Here is a 22018-nt window from a genome sequence, read left to right on the forward strand (position 1 = left end):
CATCTCTCCTGTCCCACTTTCGGTACTCAAGCCGGTCCCCTCCGTGAGCTCTCTTCAACATCCGAATAGCAGACGGGTTGTGAAGTTGGGGTACAGCGCGTCTGTCAGAGTACCCAGGACCGGGACCCCTGGGAGGCCCTCCCGGATTATTAGGGGCCAGGTCCTCTGCTTACCCTGAAATATACAATTTAAAAGGTGGCGGAGGTAAGGAGAGGAGAGTGCCATCGGGATCAGTACTCGAGATTGCCTAGCTAATGCCCCATCAGGATCTAGATCCCACCTCACCGCTCAACCTATCGCTTCCTCCCCACGCCCCTACCCCTCTCACTTCCTTGGCAAACCCAGGCCTTCTATCTCAACCGTTGGCCCGGCTGTTCCTCCAACATGCCCTATCCCTCCTACCACTCATCCTTCAAAATCCCATTCATCCATCGTTCATAAATCACATCATCCCTGAAGCCATCCTGAACTGCCCGTGAATTACTTGGCTCCCAATTGGGAACCAGTAAACCCTTTGGCTGCCTTAGTGACGGCAATTATCGTACCTGTATTGAAATCTGTGTCCCACCTAGGCAGAGGTATTTAGGACAGTGACTTACTGCTCCTTGCATTCCCGAAGTCTAGAACTTAGTAGGCATCAAGGATTTGCCAAATGAAGGAATGTCTCAGCTAATTCTTAAAAGCAGTTGCTCCATCCCCTCAGTCAATAGCACAGGAGGAAGTAACTGACCCTAGTAACAATTTCTGGTTAGCCCAGATTTGCTTCTGAAGCCAAGCTCAGCGTGCTTGATTAATGTCTTTTCAAGAATAGGAGTGAAGAAAGCATTCCTGCATTCAAATTCAAGCAATTGGAAAGGGAAGCAGGAGGGGAGAGAGAAAATAAACCACTGACACCAGAGCTTTAATTGTCAAACTTTTATTAAGGAAACTTCCCCATAATAAGTGAAGAGGTAGTTCACAGTATGTCTAACATACAACAGATTGAGAACAGCTATTCACCAGCTGAAATAAAATGTTCTGGGTTGTTTGTTTAGGATAATATCTTAGAAGTAGTGACAATGGTCACCCTCCATTTATAGACCTTCTAATAAGGAAACTAAAACAAATTAAAACCACATCTGATTTACCTCAGAGCCACTTCAGTTTGGAGTTTGCCTTTAAAATTAAATAATAAATAAATAACTGTGACACAGTAATTTTTTAAAAATCAAACTATGGTAAAGATAGCCCTCTCTCCTTTTTAGTTATCCTGGGGATCCATAAAATACAAATGCTGAATGTCTAAGGTTTTAAAAAATCTTCCTCCTCTACAAGAATACGACTAGTTTTGAAAGTCATCTTCCCCTGTAAAACATATTTGATATCAGTAACTTGACCACTTTGCAATACAATCTAAGAAACATGTATAAACAAAGAAAGAGAAAAGTCAAGTACCACCAAAATTAAGAAAATGTCTCACAGAAACAGAACACCTCTCCAGCCAAGAAATGGAAGACACTGTAAACCATGTCAGTAGTTTGCCGTTGAAAAAGGTGAGAACTAGAAGATTTAGTGATACAAAACCATCAAGATGCTAATTTAAAGTGATCAAAGAAAGCAAGGCAGTTTTCTTTATTCTTCCTAGGATAAAACCAAATTGACACCTTATCTCACTAAGACTACATGGGATTGTAAACTCTGTGAGGGCAGGGACCATAGCAATCTTACCTTCATATCCTCAGTATCTAGCATAGTGCCTGGCAATAGTAGGTGTTCAATAAATGTCTCTTGAATGTCTGAATGAATCCAGGAATAGTCTCCAACCAAAGAGACCAATCTTATTTGAACCCATGCCTTTTAGTCTTCAAACCAGTAACAAAAACAGGACATGAATGTAAGCAGAGGAAGCACTCCAACTTGAAATTTCCCTGTGATAAAATGATGTTCAGAGAAAATAGTGAAACATCTGTTAACATGTTAGTGTCTCACTGTTGCATAGAATTGGTACTCTTTGGCTGGATCATTAAAAACCCAGAATGCTAGGCAGCATCATTAGACCATATAATGAGTGACATTAGGCATAGATACCTGTTAGTCTTATCACTCAATTTTATTCTCATTTAAAATCTTTTAACAAAAGGTAGAAATTATACTTCAAATCAGATTCACATATAAATGCATCAAATTATAACAACTTTAAGAACTCCCTCTGATTACTCAAGTTAAAACTAATTTTTGGTTTATCTGTACATGGACTCTCATAGCTCAGAAACAAAAACAGAAAATCCTGATGGAAACTAAATAAACACTGTTTCAAGACAAAATCAGTTTCACATTTGGATCCTTCTCACATTATTCTTACTTGTTCTTGCCCTTCCTAATCAACACCTAGCAAATCAGTCACTTGCTCAGGAAAAATGTAATATTCATCCTAACCAAAAAATAATTAACTTACAAAAATAAATCCTTCTGTGATGTTTTATTTGCAAAATCCAGGATGTCTCAGAAAGCAAACAGTGATTCACAGAGGGGAAGCACAAACTAGGAACTTTTTATTAAGGTATTCTTGATCATGTACTAAATCTTTTTAAGCCAAGGGACAGTGAGAAGTGAGGAGACCGTAGCTCATATTTAGTTACTTATCTACTTTGGCTAACCTTGGCCAGGCCACCTCTTTGGGCTTTGGATATCCCAACTTAAAAAAAGAGAGGTGGACTAAATGATCTCTTAAGATTCTCTATGGACTCAAACACTCCTATTACCTAAATCTAACTCATGGGTCAGAAGCTAATAAGACTCAAAATTTTATTTCTGAACTATAACATGTGCTTTAGGAAGAACAGTTGTTTTGTTTTTCCATAATGGAAAATCAACTTTGTATTAGTGATCTATCAGAGGTGACAAGGTGGGACTATGTACCTTTATAAGAATATCTAAATGCAAAAACCTGATTGCTCCTGTGACTCACTTTTTTCATCCATTTTAGAAGTTAAGGTACACAAGGAAATGAGAATTCAGAGACTATTACAATACACTGGACAAAGCTCTGAAGGCCAAACTCACCTTACTGATGGCTAAACAAAGCCTAGAGAATGACTCCAGATAGCCCCTTTTTAGAGAGACCATTACGCATTAGCACACTTTAAATGTGCCTGGAGCAATCCTGACTTCAAAAGCATCACCAAGTAAGTTAGAGGTTAATTATAAACATTTGGCTTCTTTTTGGGGAAGACCTCCCAAATAAGTACTGTTGTACAACTGTACTACTATCCTTTGTTGGTTATGCTCCCCATGCTGATTCCTAACTATCTGTCTGCAGGTGTTGCTAAAAATATTGTACTCTGGTCTATATGAACTTCAATGATGTGAAGTTGGGCTATATACTGTTGAAAAGAGTACAGAATAATCTAAAATACTTTATAGCCAGCTCCAAGACAAGTACAAATTGTAGGAAGCAGATTCATTCATTTATCAGACACAGATGAATTATCAGTAGGCAAGGCAACTACAAATTCTATCACATATTCAGGCCAACAGCAATATCTCCTTATATCTCAGCTTATTTTCTGCTAATGAAAAATATTATTCGCTTCTCTTAGCATAGCATCTATTAGTGGATTGGAGGTGATATTATTAACTTGTTGGTACCTTCAGAATGTGCCCAGTGAAAAGTCTAAAACAGTGTCAGTCTAAGACATAAGTCAATGTTAGGTAGACAGGTGGAATACTCCTTGGGAAAGGAAACAGACATCACAGGATAAATAATTCAAAACAGAACATGGGAAGGGGCAAAAGGAAGGCAAGACCACTCCAAGTGGCAAGTTGCCTGGTCTATTAGTGCTTTGACTCACCCCTATGACTTCCAGAGCACAGAGGCTTTGGAGAAGTCAAATTCGCAAAATCACTCCTAGAAAGACTCAGACTATTGCCATGTTTGTAGTCAGTTCTAGTTAGGAGCATAAAGGCCCTACTCAATTCACACAAGTACTATCATTCCTTAAGTTCAGGACAGCTTGGGCCAGTTTACCTGCATCCAGGACCTGTGTCGCATCAGGCTGTGGCTGACACCCTTTAGAGTCTGTGACTGTTGTACATGCAAAAGAATCAAAGTCCACTGTGAGGTCTTGCACATTTCTTTCATTGGCATTATCAAAGCTGTTTTTGCCATGCAGCTGTTTAAGGTGTTTCCTCAAAACTGGCTTATGTGCAAAAACCATGTCACAATAGTTACACTTATGGGGCTTATCTCCACTGTGAAGGTTAAGATGATCCTGTAAGGAACACTTCTGAGAAAAGGTTTTCCCACAGATTTTACACTGGAAAGGTTTAATGCCGGCATGCACACGCATGTGTCGATGAAGGTTGCCTTTCTGAGTAAAAGTCTTGCCGCAGAGTAGACACATAAAGAGTTTGTGCATTTTTAAATGGTTGGCGTAGTTCTCCAGGTGACGAAACACCCTGGTACACTTTGGGCATTGGTGATGCCACTGTAGGCCTTTGTCTACACCTCGAATATTAGGCCCAAAGACATCTTTTGAGGCCATGATGATGTTATCACTGCCTGTGTAAGACAGGGCATAATTGTGGAGGTGGTTTTGTTCTATTTCACTTACTCTGTTTTCCACAGTTGAATTTATCAGGGAGTGCTGGGGCTCTGATGAATGTAAAGCAGTGGGTTCAGAAGAAATAAACTGGTTCTGATCTTTTTTACTTCTAACCTCTGATACATCCCCAATAGATTCTACCTTAACAATCTGAATATCACTGTCCTCCATATCCATACTGTCTTCAGATGGATGGATACAAGGTGAGTCCTGCTTTGGGGAGCCTCTGGCATCTCCCTGATGTTCTTTTGACTGGGGAGAAGCACTCTGCGGTTCACATCCCTCTTTACTATCCATTGGTTGTTTTGGCTTTATAAACTTCCACAAGGCCTGTGTGCACCGTTCTACAATGTGGCTCATCTGAAGAAAACTCGCAGCCGTCAAGTAATTTACCAGTTCCATCTCAGGGAATTCCAGCACACCACTGTAACAGGATAAGAGCAATTGTCTCCCCACTTCGGAACTCTGTAATATGGAGATTTTCACCTCTCTGGAATCGTTCAGTAAAAATTGGTCTCTTAAGAAGGGGGAACCTGCAGCAAACACAATTTTATGCCCCTGTACCTCAATATCATCTATGAGAACTGTAACATCACAAAATTTATTCTCTTCTCTTAATTTGTTCATTTTTTGTAACATTGAATCTCCATAATTTTCAAACTTGAAGTGAAGGAGATCTGATCTTTCAGACATTTTGGCAGACCTAAAGAACAGAAATGTTAAAAAGGATGAATTTAAGAAAATACAAACAATTAAGAAAACCTGGATTTTCCTTCCAAAAACAAATTTGTGTTGTCATACCTGTTTATATGTATCTGAATAAAATTTTCCTTGAAAGAGGAAGCTAGTATAACTGCTTTCAAAGGCTGTTAAAAATTACCTTAGCAACATCAAGTGTCAATTGCACCTAAGGAGTGGACTTGTATCCGTGTAAATAGCTTGGTATATTCATTCAACTTTTTAAGATGCTTAATACAAGAACAGTGCTTGAGTTATTCCAAGGGCATTTTTTTTGCTTCTCAAATGATAATTCTATCAGGTTTCAAGAACTACCTAAAACATCCCAACAAGTAATAATGAAATAACTACTTTATTTTGCATGATACTGTGAACCTGCTTCTTCGAAGACAAAACACTCTTTTCCTTCGTTTTGTATTTTACTGCAGTGACATTGCTTGCCCCATTCTTGGGTAAACCCTCTTCTGTTTAAACTGATGTGAATTTACTCATACAAGTATTTCTGCAATAAAATGAAAGTCACATGCCTAAAGGGACAACTTTTAGACAGTGTCAAAGGCACAGGTCTTTATCCTGTGCATTTTGGACAAACCTAAACTCTTTCTTAAGAAACATTTCTTGATATATGAAGTAAATATTTGACATAGAAAAACCAGATGAGTCACTTGGTGGGAATCTGAGTAGGAGTAAGGTGGATCTAGTTAATCCTTACTAGATTCTATTCTTTCTTCCTTATCCCTATTTATCCATCATTACTCATCAACCGGACTACTAGAACTGATTCATAAATGTTCCTTGGTTCCAGCTTCTATTACCTCTAATCCAACTTCTACACCATCACACGTCATCTTTCAAAACCACAGATCTGATTATATCCAACTGCTGCCTAAAATCCTTCTGTGAGCTCCCATTGTCTCCTGGATGAAGACTAACCTCTTGAATAGAAACTGATCAAGTAAATTTAAGAATAATTAAGGTAAACATTAGCATAAACCATTCAACCATGGAGAAGGTGTCTTTGCCAAAACTCTGTGTATTTGTCCCTTTATGAAGCAATTCCTTTGGAGAAAGTCCCCATGTTCTGATTCCATACTCTTCAAATGATTTTCTGATAACTTGGCTTCCCATGTGTCACTCTAAAGGGAAGGATGAATTAGCCATGGCAACATGATATTGTCAACACATTTATTATTTTTACAATGACAATCCACCAGTCTATATAGCAGTCTTCTGTGAGATCAGTAGGTATAGCAGGTCTACCCCTGAGAAGCGGCTCTACAATCTCAGTGCATCAATAAATTCACCTTGAACTTTATGTATCCATCAACTCCGTAGTCGAGAATCAAGAGACAACCAGCTGTTCCTAGCAACATCTGGCCCCGAAGCCCAATCTTTATAATTTTATCTTCTAGAACACTGAATTACAAAGGCTCATAGAACACCAGCTCGTAAAGGCAGAATCTAGGTCTCACTCATATTGCTCAGTGCCTGGTTCATGACAGCACTCTACTGACTCCAAACCTTAGCAGTTATTTCTTTAGTCCATAACACTATTCCTAGCCAATTCTGACTCCTTTATTTCCTCTGAGGGCCCTTCCCTAACCCCTTAGATTAGAACAGTTGTCTCTACTGGACCTATAACTAAGTGCTTCTAACATAACACTCAGGATACCAATACTTGTTCCTTCCCCCCAAACTGCAAGCTACATGGCATTAGAGAGAAGAATCTCCACCCTGTTCAATGGAGCTAGTGCTGGGAACCTGCATCTTCTAGGGCAAAACACTCTTTCCTTTGGCTTCAAATTCTACTTAATGCAGCCACATTACTGGCCAAACCCTCTTCTGTTCAAACTGGTGTGTATTCCCATCACCTGATATTGTACTAAACACACGGCAGGTGCTCAGTTTGCATTTGTTGAACCTATGCGATTCATCTGACAGTAGTAAGAAGCAAGAACTGCTGTTAGGAAGACCAATGCGGTGTCTGCATAAACATTACAGGTCTGAGGCCATGAGAGCCTAGAAAGGAATGAAAATGAATAAGGAGCAAGGAAAGATAACAAAAAGATATTTCAAAAAACTTGGTAACTGGAGATAGAAAATGAAAAACAGTAACGTGTAAAGGTTTTAAACTTAAGATTTCAGCCGAATTAAAATGTCATTGAAAGAGAGGTGAGATTTAGGAGGGGGAACTGGTATGGCACAGGTATATTAAAATATATTTATACATAAATTATAAGCTTTCCCTTTGTATGGCACTCTGAGTGTACAGATAATGAAAAATCACAATGAAGATGAGAGGAGGGATGTAGAGAAGCAAATTCAGCATCATAGAAAAGGTGGTGAATATCAAATGAAAAGGAAAAATCTAGGAGACACAGGGACTATATCAGTAAACAAAGTGGCACAACTGTATTATCTATCTGTGGTCAGTTTTAGCAATTACAGTAGCTTAATATATTTGATCTGGAAACAGTGACTGTCCCAATTTATAACTAGAAATTATATAAATGACTGCTGTTCAAGTGGCCAAACAAAAGGGGCATTCTTACTTAGAGGTTTAGCTTGTCCTAAATTTACTGACAGGTCAGTATTTTCCTACGCACACTGAAAAATGAGCATTAATTGCTTCCATCTATAATATGACAGTACTTGTAATGCTTTAGACAACTATCCTCAGGGATTGTTCCTTGAAGTTCCAAAGACAGGAGTTGGAGTACAATTTCATTTACTTCCTATTCATCAGTCTCAAGAAACTTACCAACAGAAGCAGTCAAACAGGTATCTCAGGAAAGTGCTTGATTTGTCTGCTGTAGTCCAAGAATATGAGGAAAAATTATTCTGTTTAAGAAGTTTTCCTTAATGTCTCAGTCCACTATATTGTCTCCCTTTGATAAACTCTTATTTCCAGGCCACACAGTTTATCCTTAATTGTTTCTTGTCACCAGTCTCTCTTTCCAACAGACTGTTAGTTACTTGAGGGCAAGGACCAACTGTTATTTTTACACAGCTCATTCAACAAAAACCATAATTAACTCTTAATGTTCCCTAGGAAATTATTATTGAGCTATGGTAGAGATGCTCTACATTATCATGATACCCTCTTTTGAGTGCCCTGGGGAAAATGTCTTTCTAGGGTTTGTTTCCAAAAAATAGTTTTAACAACATAAAACCAAATTTTAAACAAAATTTCTAAAATGTCAAAATAAAAAGGAACACTTGTTTCATATGAACTGGTTTAATTTTATTTAAAAATAAGAAAAATGATAGCTAATCTTTACTGAATCCTTGCTGAGTACCAGGTATAATGCTAAGTGCTTTACCCAAGTTGACCCATTTAATCCTCAAAATCTCTATGAGGTAGGCATTATTATCATCTCCACTTTGCCTATGAGGAAACCCAAGCTTGGTGAACATAAATAACTTGCTCAATTTAAGAGAGGTGGAAAGTATTAAATGTTAGAGGTAGAACTTGTGCCCAAGCTGCATGATGACAAAATTCATGTATGAAACTAGGCTAGCTGAAGTTTTATCTTATGCCCGTTAACTGTGTAACTGTTCAGATCTCCCTGCTCATATCCATTCAGCTGTACACTTATGATTGATATACTTTTGTGTATTTAGTTATGCTTCAATAAAAGTTTTATGTTTAAGAACAAAAAGTACAACGTAAAGCCAAATTTGTGTCAAGTCTAGAGGACTTTAATAGTAAAGCATTTATGTATTATCCTTGTCTTACCTTCCTTTCTCACTTATTTTAACTTTATATTATTTTTCTATCTTTTGTGTATTTATCTTTTTTTTTTTAACATCTTTACTGGAGTATAATTGCTTTACAATGGTGTGTTAGTTTCTGCTTTATAACAAAGTGAATCAGCTATACATATACTGTGTATTTATCTTTTTTTTTTTTTTGTGGTACGTAGGCCTCTCACTGCTGTGGCCTCTCCCGTTGAGGAGCACAGGCTCCGGACCCGCAGGCTCAGAGGCCATGGCCCACGGGCCCAGCCGCTCCGCAGCATGTGGGATCCTCCCAGACCGGGGCATGAACCCGTGTCCCCTGCATCAGCAGGCGGACTCTCAACCACTGCGCCACCAGGGAAGCCCTGTATTTATCTTTGTAGAATGAAACTTAATGCCATTTACAAACAAGACTTAATATCATTATGAATATATTTGATTTTCAGACTCCCCAACTATAGTTAATTTATAACAGCAATTATTGATAATTGTCATAAAAATCTCTCACATAATTCTAGATTATAGCAGACCTTCTAGTAACTTAAAGAAAGTAAAGATCTGATCAGGTAGAATAGAGACTTGGTCCCCACATTCTGTTGATTCTTTCCTCAGAATGATTTCCAAATTCTCTCTCTATATTCTTAGTACAATTGGCATGGCTCAGGTCCTTATCATCTGTTGTCTAGGTTACTGTGATTAAGTCTAAATACTGCTGAGTTTCTCTCGGCAAGTTTTAAATGACCCATTTCTCAAACATCAATGAAATAGGAATAGTCTCACTTAAGATCATTCTCTCTTTATTTATATTTACACAATTCTTCCATAATCATTTCCATAACAAATGTTCCAGCTAATTTGAAAATTTCCCTTTGTTCAAACAGGAGTAACTAGAAATGATCAGTGAATATTCTACGTTCAACAACGTTCACTGCCGTGCGATGGGCAGTGCAAAAATATCCATGTTTCTTATCTAAAATGCCTCTGATAATACTGATAAGGAAAACTTTTCTATTCTGTATAATAAACTCCAAAGCTGTATGTCAGTCTGTTTCCTCATCTACCTCATAAAAGTACCTTTATCTTTCAACTTAGCACTCACAGCTACTTGGAAATCTTTCTTCGTCTTTCATTAACACCATATGCCATTTTTCAAAGAGGTTGTAATAAACTACAGCTTTTCTCTTTATAAAACTCAATCATTTTCTTCTTTTGGGTAACTTTCATGACACTGCCTTCTCCAAGGTCTCACTCTTTTGTAAGATTACAGAAATATACCCTTCTTGGAAAAATTTTTTAATATAGGTAAAGTACAAGCCCCCTTTCTCAGCCTCCTTCCACTCAGTTCTCAGTTGGTTCTAAGTTTCTTGCTTAATGACTCTCCGTCCCCTCCATTTTTTTTTTGCGGTACGCGGGCCTCTCACTGTTGTGGCCTCTCCCGTTGCGGAGCAGAGGCTCCGGACGCGCAGGCTCAGCGGCCATGGCTCACGAGCGGGGCACGAACCCGTGTTTCCTGCATTGGCAGGCGGACTCTCAACCACTGCGCCACAAGGGACGCCCTCCCTCCCCTCCATTTTTAAAACAACACTTCTATATCACAACATTTCTAGCCACAGAAAACAAAAAATAAAATTAGGTTTCTTACTTATAAACTATATATATATTGTTTTGCAATTTTCATTTATTGCTTTTGAGGGTTATTTATATTGAATAAACAGACCTAGTTGTTCATTCTTCTTAAACTGTTGTACAGAAGTGGGCAAGTGACTTAACTACTGGCCTCAGTTTTCCACCATTCTTTTGCTGATCTGTTCCTCAAGGGTTCACTAAATTGTGTAATGGTAAGTATATTCTTCAAAGCTTAGTCCTTGACTTTTTGCTGTTTTCTTAAGGCTTACTTCCTCAGAAAGCCTGTCTTGGTTTCTCAATGTTTTATTACCTTCTCTATTTAAAAAATTCCTAACTCTCCATCCTCATGGCTAATCTTAATCAAACTTAACCTCAATTCAAGCTAATCAAAAATACCTGCCCTAGGCTACTACTCTATCACTTGAAATGCATGATATCTAAACTCTTAAACTGGCTAAAACTCAATAAGTCAAAAATAAAAGCTTATGGAGAATGGCTCTGAGAACAGTAGGCGTGGAAGCAAGAAAACCTGTTAGTATGCTATTACTTTAACAGATCAAGATAGAAATAATGAGGGCCTGAATAATATGGATACTGAGTGGAAATAATATGGATGGAGAGAGGAAACAGATCCTAGAAGATATTTCAAACAAAGAACTGATGGACTTGATGACCAAGGTGGGAAACAAGAGATGAAAGGTCAAGATGACTCCAAGATATTTGGTTTGAGAAACTGGGTATCTTTGACAGAGTGTCATTCAATAAGCTAGGGAATATTGGAGGGGATGATCATGGGTCAGGTGTTAAAATGTTTAACCAGAGGAGCCTGCATGACATTAAGGAGAAATCCATTAGCTAGCTGGATACAGCTCTGAAGCTGAAGAGGAGACCTGATTATAGATAATAAGTAATAGATGAAAGCATGACATAAACTGACCTAACTGTGAATGAAACTGACCTAAAATGGCACAGACTGGAAGAGAATCTAAGACAGAAGAAAAGAAATAAAAAACAAATACATAACACAAACATAAATCCATTACTTACCTTCTTCTCAATCTGGATCTCCTTCCAAGCCTCTCCATTTTTTTATTAATTGAGTCTATCTTTGCTTAAATTTTTCCCATTCTTTTGACTCCCATATTCAATCACTGCTTAGTGCAGTGGGTAAAACCACATTTCCTAGAATCAAAACCCTGCTCCACCACTTACTAGTTGTGTGACCTTGGGCAAGTTACTTAACCACTTCTGTTTTTCAGTTTTCCCACCTGTCAAAGAATATTACTTCATAGGGTTGTTATGGGAAATTAAATTAATTTTAAAGTAAATTCATTTTTAAAATTAAGTTAATTTTTAAAAGAACTTAGAATAGTGCCTGGAATTGTGCTTTATAAGCAAATGCAAGGTAAGTAAGTAAATAAAGCCTGTCAATTTTGTTTGTGAAATCCTTCATATGTGGCCTTTTTTTCATTCTCATTTGACACCAAACCACTTGAGGTCTGCATTATTTCATATATTATCACTTCATTACTCTATTAAAATCGCTTTGTAAAAGGTCACTCATGATCTCTTGATAAAGAAATGCCATCTTTCCCCCCCTCATTCTCCAAATGCTCTGCATCAATTGTCCCAGTGGACCCTTCTCAGTATTCTCTTCTCTTGACTTCTGAGTCTTCTTGGTTGCTGGAACCCTTATATTTATCATCTACTTCTTATATTTTATCATCTACTTCTGTTTCTGCTGCTACACCAACTACTATTAGTTCTAAGTCTTCTTTCTGCTTTGTAAATGCAACCATTCCCCCCAAATATTCCCTTCTTTCTCAATAACCCCTTCCTGATGTCAGCTATTCCCATGGCTTCCACCTCTACGCTCTATGATAATTCAAACCTTTACCTCTAGCCACAGCATTTAGGTTGAGCTGCAGATTTCCATTTCCAACTCTATACTGGACAGCTCCATGTGGCTATCTCACTAGGCCTTCAAGTCAACATATCCAAAAAATGAATTTGTCATCTACACTAGGCTTATGGTTTTATTGCTGATAATGGCATTAACATTCTTCAAATACCACAGGCCTAAAACCTAAGACTCAGCTTTGATACTTCTTTCACCCTCAACATCCAATTTATTATAGAGTCTTTACAGCATTCACTACAGCATTACCTGCCTTCTTTCCAATAATACTGTCATAACTCCATTTCAGGATTTCATTACTTCTTACTAGATTGATCCCACTACTCCTTCAAAAGAATCTCCAATGAGAGCATCTAGACTTTAGCTAAAGAGTCCAGAATCAGTTTATAGAAATTCCTATCCTATAGGCTGACCTCCAGAACAAGATGGTTTTCTACGGTGCAAATCTGACTATACCAGTCTCCTGCTCAAAATTCTTCAAAAAGTACCCACCTCCTTTAGGATTAAACCTTCACTATCTGGACCTCGGTCTACTTTCCCAGCCTCATATCTCATCCTTTGCACAAGAGCCCCGCGCCCCCCTCCTCCGCTTCCCACACAAGTTATGCTCAGTCATCCCTTCACAGCATTGCAACTGTTCCTCCTGTAGGAAAAGCCCTTCTCCACCTTATCCTCTCCAACAAATAAAATTGAGAAGTCACTTTCTTTCTTCAGCCTCCCCAGCAACTGCCCCTTGAACAGTTCATACATACATGACTGATTCATACATCGCAGGGGCACTCATTTGTTTTTATCTGGCTCTCAAACTTGACCCTGAAACTTGGAACAATATCTTACGAATTCCCAGTGCCTGACATAGCGCCAGAAATATAAAGGTGCTGTTGCCAGTGGCAAAAGACTAACCTAGCTTAGCACTCATAATGATTCTCGCGGGCTGGCCCTGAGGCCTTGCCATGGCCCAGATCTGGCACTTCCTACAAGATGCCAGAGTCGGGCGTTCAAGCAAACTGCGGTGCCCTCGGCTAGGGTCCCAAGAGGAGGTCCCTGGGGGCATCCTTAAGCTCCCCACTCCAGACGCTGGGAAGGGAAAGGGGCGGGGCACAGCATGGGCCGGGCCTAGGGCTCCATAAGTCCCCCCGGGCCTAGGCCAGCCCCTCGGTCCCCATCCCAGGGCAGGTCCCGGCCAATCCAGAGCCCCAAGGGGGCTCCATTTTGAGAGACCTCGTACCCCTACCCGGCGCTCCGGCCGCCTCCGCACTTACAGACCCAGGGGAAGGCCACCGTCAGGATCCGGCACCGCCAGGAGCTCCGGCCCCTCGGGGCTCCGGGAAGGGGGAGGGGCGGGGAACCCGAGCCAAAGGGGGACCCAACGGAACCGGAAGGGCAGCCCTCGCCGGACAAAGACAACTTCCAGGTCCTACGGTCCTCTCCGCCAATCGGAAGGCTGGGAGGGCGGCGGGCTCGGAGAGAGACTTTCGGCGCTGTGGGCGGGGAGCAAAGCGCGTGCCCCAGACTCCTGCGAGCATCTCTGCCCGTGAGTCGAGGTGCGGGTGCCGCGGCTCCCTAGCGTTTGGGGCTCAGGCCCCGCGCGCTTCGCTCCTTCTCAGCCGCTCCTCTCTAGCTGCGCCTCGGCTGTCCGCTGCCTGCGTGGGCCTGAAGGGTGCCTCCGCACTTAAAGTGTTGGTAAGCCCCTCCCGCCTAGGAATGTGGACTCGCCGCGTTGGGCCCAGGAAGTGGAGGGAAGGAAGTTTACCTCCCTCGCTTTTTGGATGTTGGTGTTTCCCAGGGATCTGCATTCTCCGTAACCTACTACGTGCTGACTATTCACAGATCTCTTTCGCAAGACCAGACAGCTCTCCTGAGCTCCAGGGTCAGCTGCCTAGAAGACATCTCCAGCTGGTTGTCCAGTGTTAATGTACCTTTGAACTCAAGTACATCCGCAGACCTGCTTCTTATCTCCTGTAGTCCTTGTGTTGGTGGACGGCATCATACACGCAGTCCTGCCCACCAGTAAACTTCAGTACCATTCTAGAGCCCTTTTCCATCTTGCCAGTCCAATGGCTCTCTGGCTTCTCCTCCTTTTTAGGGGGTGGAGAGAGAGGATATTGTGGTAAAACATGAATAGTATTTACCATTTTAATCATTTGTAAGTGTGAAGTTCCATGGCATTAAGTACATTCACAATATTGTAACCGTCACCGCTGCTATAGTCAACTTCATTCTTTTGCATGTCGTTATCGTTTTTCCAGCACCGTTTTTGAAAAGTCTGTCCTTTCCCCATTGAATGGGGTTGTGACCTTTGTTGAAAATCAACTGACCATGTGTGTGAGAATTTATTGCTGGGCTGTCTATTCTATTACATGTGACTGAAGCTCTTACACTAGTACCATATTCTTTTAATTACTGTAGCTTTGTAGTAAGTTTGTAAGTGAGGAAGTATGAGGCCTTCAACTTTATTCTTTTTTCCAGATTGTTTTGGCTATGCCAGGCCCTTGAAATTCCATATGAATTTGAGGATCAGCTCTTACATTTTTGAGAAAAAGGCTGTTGTAATTTTGATAGAGATTGTGTTGAATCTGTAGATCACTTTGGGTAGTATTGCCATCTTAATTTTAAGTCTTCCTGTCTAAACATGAAATGTCTTTCCATGTACTTAGGTCTTCATTAATTTCTTTCAGCAGTGTTTTCTAGTTTTCAGGGTATTTAATTCTTTTTGATAATATTATAAATGAAATTGCTTTCTTAATTTCCTTTTCATATTGTTACTAGTGTGTAGAAACACAACTGATTTTTGGTGTTGGTCTTGTACCCAGCAACGCTTCTGAATTTGTTTTTTGGCTCTACAAGCTTTCTTGTGGATTCTTTGGGTTTTTTTATATGTATGATTATGTTGCCTGTGAATATAGTTTTACCTCTTTGTTTACAATTTGGATGCCTTTTATTTCTTGTCTAATAGTTCTGGCTAGAACTTCCACTACAATGTTGAATAGCAGCAGTGAAAGGAGGCATCCTTGACTTGTTCATGAGTTGTTCTTAGAGGTGTAGGTAAGCTACTGATTTAGTTGTGGGTTTTTCAGATACTTTTATCATGTTGAGGAATTTTCCCTCTGTAACTACTTTTCTGAAAGATCTTATCATGAAAAGGCATTGTATTCTGTCAGATGACTTTTCAGCATCAATTGAGATGATCATGAGGTTTTTTCCCTTAGTTCTTATTAATGAGATATATTACATTGGTTGATCTTATGGTAAACCACTCTTGCGTTCTTGGGATAAATCCCACTTGGTCATGGGGAATAATCCTGTTAGTATGCTGTTGGATTTGATTTCCTTTTATGTTGTTGAGGATTTTTGCACCTATATGCATAAGAGACATTGGTATATAATTTTCTTGTGATGCGTTTATTTAGCTTTGGTGTCAGGATAATGAGGGCCTCATGAGATTAGAAAGCATTCCCTCTTCTTCAGTTTTTTGGAAGAGTTTGAGAAGGATTGGTATTAATTCTTAATTAAATATTTTAATTAAATTAAATATTTGGTACAATTCACTGGTGAAGCCATCTGGTGCAAGACTGTTCTTTTTTGGGACGTTTTTGATTACACACTCAATCTCTTGTTATAAGTATGTTGAGATTTTCTAATTTCTCTGGAATCCATTTATAATAAATAATTTGTGTGTTTCAAGGAATTTGCCCATTGTTTTCTAGGTTGATTTTTGTTGATCTTTTCAAAGAAACAACTCTTGGTTTCATTGATTTTTTTTTTTTTTCTCTCTCTTTCTTTTTTTTTTTTTGGTTTATTTCCATTCCGTTTTATTTCCTTACTTCTGCTAGCTTTGGGTTTAGTTTGTTCTTTTTCGTATTTCATAAGGTGTAAAGTTAGGGTATTTTGAGATTTTTCTTTTTTGTGTGTGTGTGTGTGTGTGCGTGTCGTACGCGGGCCTCTCACTGCTGTGGCCTCTCCCGTTACGGAGCACAGGCTCCGGACGTGCAGGCTCAGCGGCCATGGCTCACAGGCCCAGTTGCTTCGCGGCATGTGGGATCCTCCCGACCCGGGCACGAACCCGTGTCCCCTGCATTGGCAGGCGGACTCTCAACCGCTGCGCCACCAGGGAAGCCCGAGATTTTTCTTGTTTTTTAATGTAGCCATTTACAACTATAAATTTCTCTAATTACTGTTTGCATTGTATCCTATAAGTTTTGTATGTTTTTATCATTTTTACTCATTTTCAAGTACATTCTAATTTCCCTTTTGAGGTCTTCTTTGACCCATTTGTTCTTTAAGAATGTGTTTCTAATTTCCACATATTTTGAATTTTCCAGTTTTCCTTCTGTTACTGATTTCTAACTTCATCCCATTTTAGTTGGAGAAGATACTTTGTATAATACCTATCTTTTAAAATCTATTGACACTTGTTTTATGGCCTAATGTATGGCCTGTCCTGGAGAATGTCCCATGTGAACTTGAAAAGAATGTGTATTCTGCTGTTGTTCAATGGAATGTTCTGTACACTTCTGTTAGGTTCAGTTGGTTTATTGTGATGTTCAAGTCCTCTAATGCCTAACTTATCTTTATCTGGTTGTTCTATTCATTATTGAATGTGGGCTGTTGAAGTTTCTAATTATTATTGTAGAATTGTTTATTCCTCCCTTTAATTCTGGTCATTTTTGCTTCATATATTTTGAAAGTCTCTTCTAGTTATGTAAATGTTTATAATTTTTATATAATCTTGCTCTTTTGAACCTTTTATTAATATATAATGACCTTCTTTGTCTCGTGTAACCTTTTTAAAGTCATTTTGTATGACCTTAGTATAACCTTCCCAGCTCCCTTTTGGTTAGTACTCGCATGGAATATCTTCTCTTTTCTTTTTTTCCACTTTTAACTTGTTAATATCTTTGGCTCTAAAGTGAGTATTTTCTAGACTGCATATAGATGGATCATGTTTTTGTTTTTGTTTTATCCATTCTGCCCATCTCTGTCTTTTGATTGGTGAGTTTATGCCATTTACATTTAAAGTAACTACGGATAAGGAGGGACTTATTTCTGTCATTTTGCTATTTGTCTTCTATAGGCCTTATAGCTTTTGTGTCTTTCATTTCTTCCATTACTGCCTTTTTCTGTGTTTGATTTTTTGTAGTGAAAAGTTTTGATTTATTTCTGATTTCCTACTTTGTATATCCTATGGACATTTCCTTTGTGGTTACTATAGGAATTACATTTAACAGCCCAAATTTATAACAATATAATTAAATTGATACCAACTTTAGTAGCATACAAAAACTCTCCTATACAGCTCTGTCTCCTCTTTCTGTTCTTGATGCTACAGATTACATCTTTATACATTGTGTTTGTAATAAATTAGACTAATATTTTTATGCATTTGTCTTTTAAATCATGTAGAAAATAAAAATGGAGTTAAACAATAATTACAATTATAATTGCCCATATATTTATCTTTACCGGAGATCTTTATTTCTTCATATGGCTTTAAATATTGTTGAGCATCCTTTCATTTCAACGTGAAGGATTCCCATCAGCATTTCCTGAAGGGTGGTTTTAGTGGTAATGAACTCCCTTAGCTTTTTTTAAAATCAGAGAATGTCTTAATTTCTCCCGAATTTTTTTTTTTTTTTGGTGGTACGCGGGCCTCTCACTGTCGTGGCCTCTCCCGTTGCGGAGCACAGGCTCCGGACGCGCAGGCTCAGCGGCCATGGCTCACGGGCCCAGCCGCTCCGCGGCATGTGGGATCTTCCCGGACCGGGGCACGAACCCGTGTCCCCTGCATCGGCAGGCGGACTCCCAACCACTGCGCCACCAGGGAAGCGCTCTCCCTCATTTTTGAAGGACAATTTTGCTAGATACAGATCTGTCAACAGTCCTTTTCTTTCATTGCTTTGAATATTATCAACCCACTGTCTTCCAGACTCTAAGATTTAAGATGAGAAATTGTCTGATAATCTTATTGAAGATCCCTTATATGTGATGAGTATTCTCTCTTGTTGCCTTTAGGATTCTCTCTTTTCTTTGGTTTTCTACAGTTAGATTATCATCCTTTCTCCCCTTTCTCTCTCTCTTCTCCTCTTGGGATGCTTACAGTGGTATGTTGTTTTTCTTGACAGTGTCCTACAGATCCTTTAGGCTCTGTTCACTTTCACATTTCTTTCTTTTTCTGTTCCTCAGACGGAGTAGGAAGGACATGGAATCCATCTCTCTACCTAAACAACAATCGTACTGGCAGAAACTGAAGTAACTGTTTTGGAACTCTGGAGTCTATTTGAATGCTTGCATGTTCCAGGGGAAAATTTGGTTGGTCAATTGAGGTTAATTTCAGTCAATGTGAGCCTTTAGTGTGATAGCACCTACTCATTCCTACTCCTCAACCCTGTGGAGGCAGTCATGTTTATATTCCTGGTATGGCTTGCTGGAGCCAGGGTGGGAAATAAGAACCTTGTTCTCCAAATACAAGAGTTCTGTATTTTATTTTTATTGAAGTATAGTTGATTTATAATGTTGTGTTAGTTTCAGGTGTACAGTAAAGTGATTCAATTTTTATATATGTATATATATTTTTTCTTTTTCATTATGGTTTATTACAGGATATTGAACATAGTTCCCTGTGCTATACAGTAGGACCTTGTTGTTTATCTATTTTATATGTAGTAGTTTGTATCTGTTAATCCCAAACTCCTAATTTATCCCTCCCCCACCCTTTTGCCCCTTTGATAACCATAAGTTTTTTCTATGTCTGTGAGTCTGTTTCTGTTTCATAAATAAGTTCATTTGTGTCATATTTGAGATTCCACATATAAGTGATATCATATGGCATTTAGACAAAGACTTTAAAACTGTCTTAAAGTTGCTCATTGAGCTAAAATGAAACATGGATGAAGTCTGGAAAATGTACAGAAAAATGGGAATATCGTTAAAGAAATAGAAATTATAAAAAGGAACTTAAGTGAAATTCTGGAGTTGAAAATATAATAATAGAGAGAAAAAAGTTCACTTGGGTTCAAAATCAGATTTGAGCAGGCAGAAGAAAGAATCAACAAACTTGAAGATATTTCTTTCAAACCCAGTTCCTTTTTTCCCACCCTTTCTTTTGCCCTAGTTCAGGCCTTTCTGAACTTAGGCAGCCTCCAAAGTGTTCTATTTACTCCCTGTTTTCCCTTTTCTACTCCTACCAGAATGAAATTTTTAAAAAACTCAAATGTGATATTGGCACTATCCTTAGAAACCTCTAAGGGCTCCCTGTATTTATAGATTGAACTTCATTTTCCTTATTTAAGTATTCAAGGACCTTCCCATTCTGCCTCCAGCTTACCACATCAATCCATTGAGCTTCAGATATAAATTCCAGTTTCCAGGATATACAAGGTCTAAGGGAACAAATTCAGTGACTTCTTGAGGAAACAACCATTCAGATCCAGAAGGTGGGAAATTTTGCACTTCAACTGGACCGATTTCTTCAATAGGCCAGTGTCTTTCCTTTTTTTTTCTTACGTGCTAGATTTAAAAATACTTAAGGGACATCACAACCAGATACAACATGTGGGCCTGGATTGGATGCTGATTTGGGAAAACTAGCTGTAAAAAAATATATTTGGGGCAACAGAGAATTTGATTATAGTTAGGTATTAGATGAGAGGAAAATTTACTGAAATGATATTACTGATTTGGAAAAGCCAGCTGTAAAAATATTTTTAGGTTGTTAGAAAATTTGAATGCGATCTAGGAATTAGATGAGAGCAAAATTTAGTGAAATGGTAAGGTAGATATTGTTAATTGAATAAAGCAGACTGCTTAACTGTGTGATCTTATTTTGTAAAACAATATATAGACACACAAAGAAGGCTACATATTAAAGTATTAATATTTGTATTGGGAATGTGATGTTTTTGTTTTTTATTTTAGGTTGTCCCTATTTTATTTTTCTCCAGGGCATACTGTAGTGATTCTGTAATAAAATTTTATTTAAAAAATATATGTTAAGATTTATGTATATATTGGGGTAATACATATGAATCAAGAAATACATGAATGTATGGTCACCACACTATTAAAAGTGGTTTTGTCAAGAGTGCCAGGATTTCAGGGGATTTTACTTTCTTCCTAATGTTTTATCTGTTGTTTAAATACTTTAAAATGGGTGTGCATTTTTGTTACATAACTCTATGAGGAGAAAAGGAAGAAAGCTATTTTCCTGCGGGAGTGCAGCCAAGTGTATTATAATAGACAAGTCACAAAGAGGACTGCAACAGAGCACAGCTTTTTTTTTGCTTTTTCTCTGGTGGATTTAGATGCAATATCCACAGGAAAACTTTGCGAATGACTCATTTACCAGGAAAACAGCATATGCTATTTGAATAAAGAAAGAATGAGGGAGAGGCTGTAGAGAGATTTCATAAATTGTCAAGACTTAATTAGCACCTTTAATATTTGTTTCCAACTACATTGTAAATTCATTCAGGACAGGGACTTTAAAATTCATTCTATTGCCGTTGCTCTGTATATCACTTTCGAATAATTTTTAAATAAAATCCCAGCCCCATCTTTGAGTAGCAGTATGAAACCACCTTGTTCATTTCTGTTCTATTCTGTGTGTCTCAGATACCTCGAGGTAGCTGTGTTGTAGCCAGTCGCCCTTGACTTCAAAGTCAGAAGTTTTGACTTCTGGACTGAATTCTGTTGCTTAGGCTGGACTCCCTTACAAAATGAGAAAAAAAAAATCATATCATTCTCAATGCTTTCTCAAGGTTTGTGGTAAAGCCAAGTGACATACCTGTAAAAGAACCTATCACAAAAGAATCTATCACAATCCCTGGCACTTTTTGCGCCCTCAATAAAGGGCAGGTGAGTTGGGTTACATCATTAAGGGCTGCTTTAGAAACAGCATTTGAACGTTAAAGGTGAGCAAGGGATTCCGTGCTCTAGCACCAGTGTCTTTAGGGTTGTACCCCTCTCAGGCGCAACAGGTACTACCCAGACTGCTACCCCCGCCAATCCTGCTTCCAGTCCCTGATGCAGGCACAGAGCCGCTATCGGCCCAAGCGCGGACACAGCACGGCATTGAGTCCTGCTCCCAGAGTGCAGACTCCACGCAGACGCAGACTCCGGAGGCGGGCTAAAAGCCCAGGTGGGGCTTCGAGGAAAGGAAGTACGCCCACGCCGCCTGTTGTTGGGCCAATGGGGCCGCTCGGCTTTGCCGTGGGCCTATGAGACAGGGCAGTAGGCGGGGCGGAGGGCGGAAGGAGCTTCTCTCACGTGAGTAGGGGGCGGGGAGGGCGGGGGCAGGGCGGCTGGGGAGGCCCAGGCGGCGGAGCCTCCGGGACGGCGAACGGCGGGCCGCGGAGAAGGAGACGGCGGGTCGGGTAGGGCCGTGTTCCCCCCCCTCCTCCTCCCACCCTTCCAT

At 39.4% G+C, this 22018-nt stretch overlaps 2 protein-coding genes across 7 annotated transcripts in view; one reads left to right on the forward strand and one right to left on the reverse strand.

The window, feature by feature from the left end:
• Positions 1–937: 937 nt before the first annotated feature.
• Positions 938–13928, reverse strand: ZBTB26 (zinc finger and BTB domain containing 26). 5 transcript variants are annotated; one of them, XM_079927693.1, is made up of 3 exons: positions 13869–13928; positions 4007–5286; positions 938–1907 (listed from the first exon to the last, which is right to left on the reverse strand). In XM_079927693.1, the coding sequence occupies exons 2-3, from the start codon at positions 5274–5276 to the stop codon at positions 1837–1839; spliced, it is 1341 nt and encodes a 446-aa protein (XP_079783819.1). In that variant the 5' UTR covers positions 5277–5286; positions 13869–13928; the 3' UTR covers positions 938–1836. The 5 variants fall into 5 exon arrangements, with proteins under 5 accessions (XP_079783819.1, XP_079783821.1, XP_079783820.1 ...); XM_079927695.1 differs by having other exon boundaries at positions 13873–13924; XM_079927694.1 differs by having other exon boundaries at positions 13841–13916.
• A 167-nt stretch (positions 13929–14095) lies between these two features.
• RABGAP1 (RAB GTPase activating protein 1) overlaps positions 14096–22018 on the forward strand; it is a 159591-nt gene continuing 151668 nt past the window's right edge. Inside the window, exon 1 of one of the 2 annotated variants that reach the window (XM_079928051.1) lies at positions 14096–14289. The gene's annotated coding sequence lies outside the window, so the exon portion shown is untranslated. Of the gene's footprint in view, positions 14290–21899; positions 21978–22018 lie in introns of those variants that run through there. The other variant, XM_079928050.1, reaches the window with a different exon arrangement.

This window comes from Stenella coeruleoalba (assembly GCF_951394435.1).
Source record: "Stenella coeruleoalba genome assembly, chromosome: 7".
Lineage (NCBI taxonomy): Eukaryota > Metazoa > Chordata > Mammalia > Artiodactyla > Delphinidae > Stenella > Stenella coeruleoalba.

Bases quoted from the DNA above. Each gene is read 5' to 3' on its own strand.
- ZBTB26 (XM_079927691.1), bottom strand. From the start codon at position 11,773: ATGGAGAGGCTTGGAAGGAGATCCAGATTGAGAAGAAG. The intron at 5,287-11,735 runs GTAAGTAATGGA...TCTGTTCTTTAG, and splicing joins AGATCCAGATTGAGAAGAAG to GTCTGCCAAAATGTCTGAAA. The intron at 1,908-4,006 runs GTAAACTGGCCC...ATTTTATCACAG, and splicing joins GACACAGGTCCTGGATGCAG to GGAAATTTCAAGTTGGAGTG.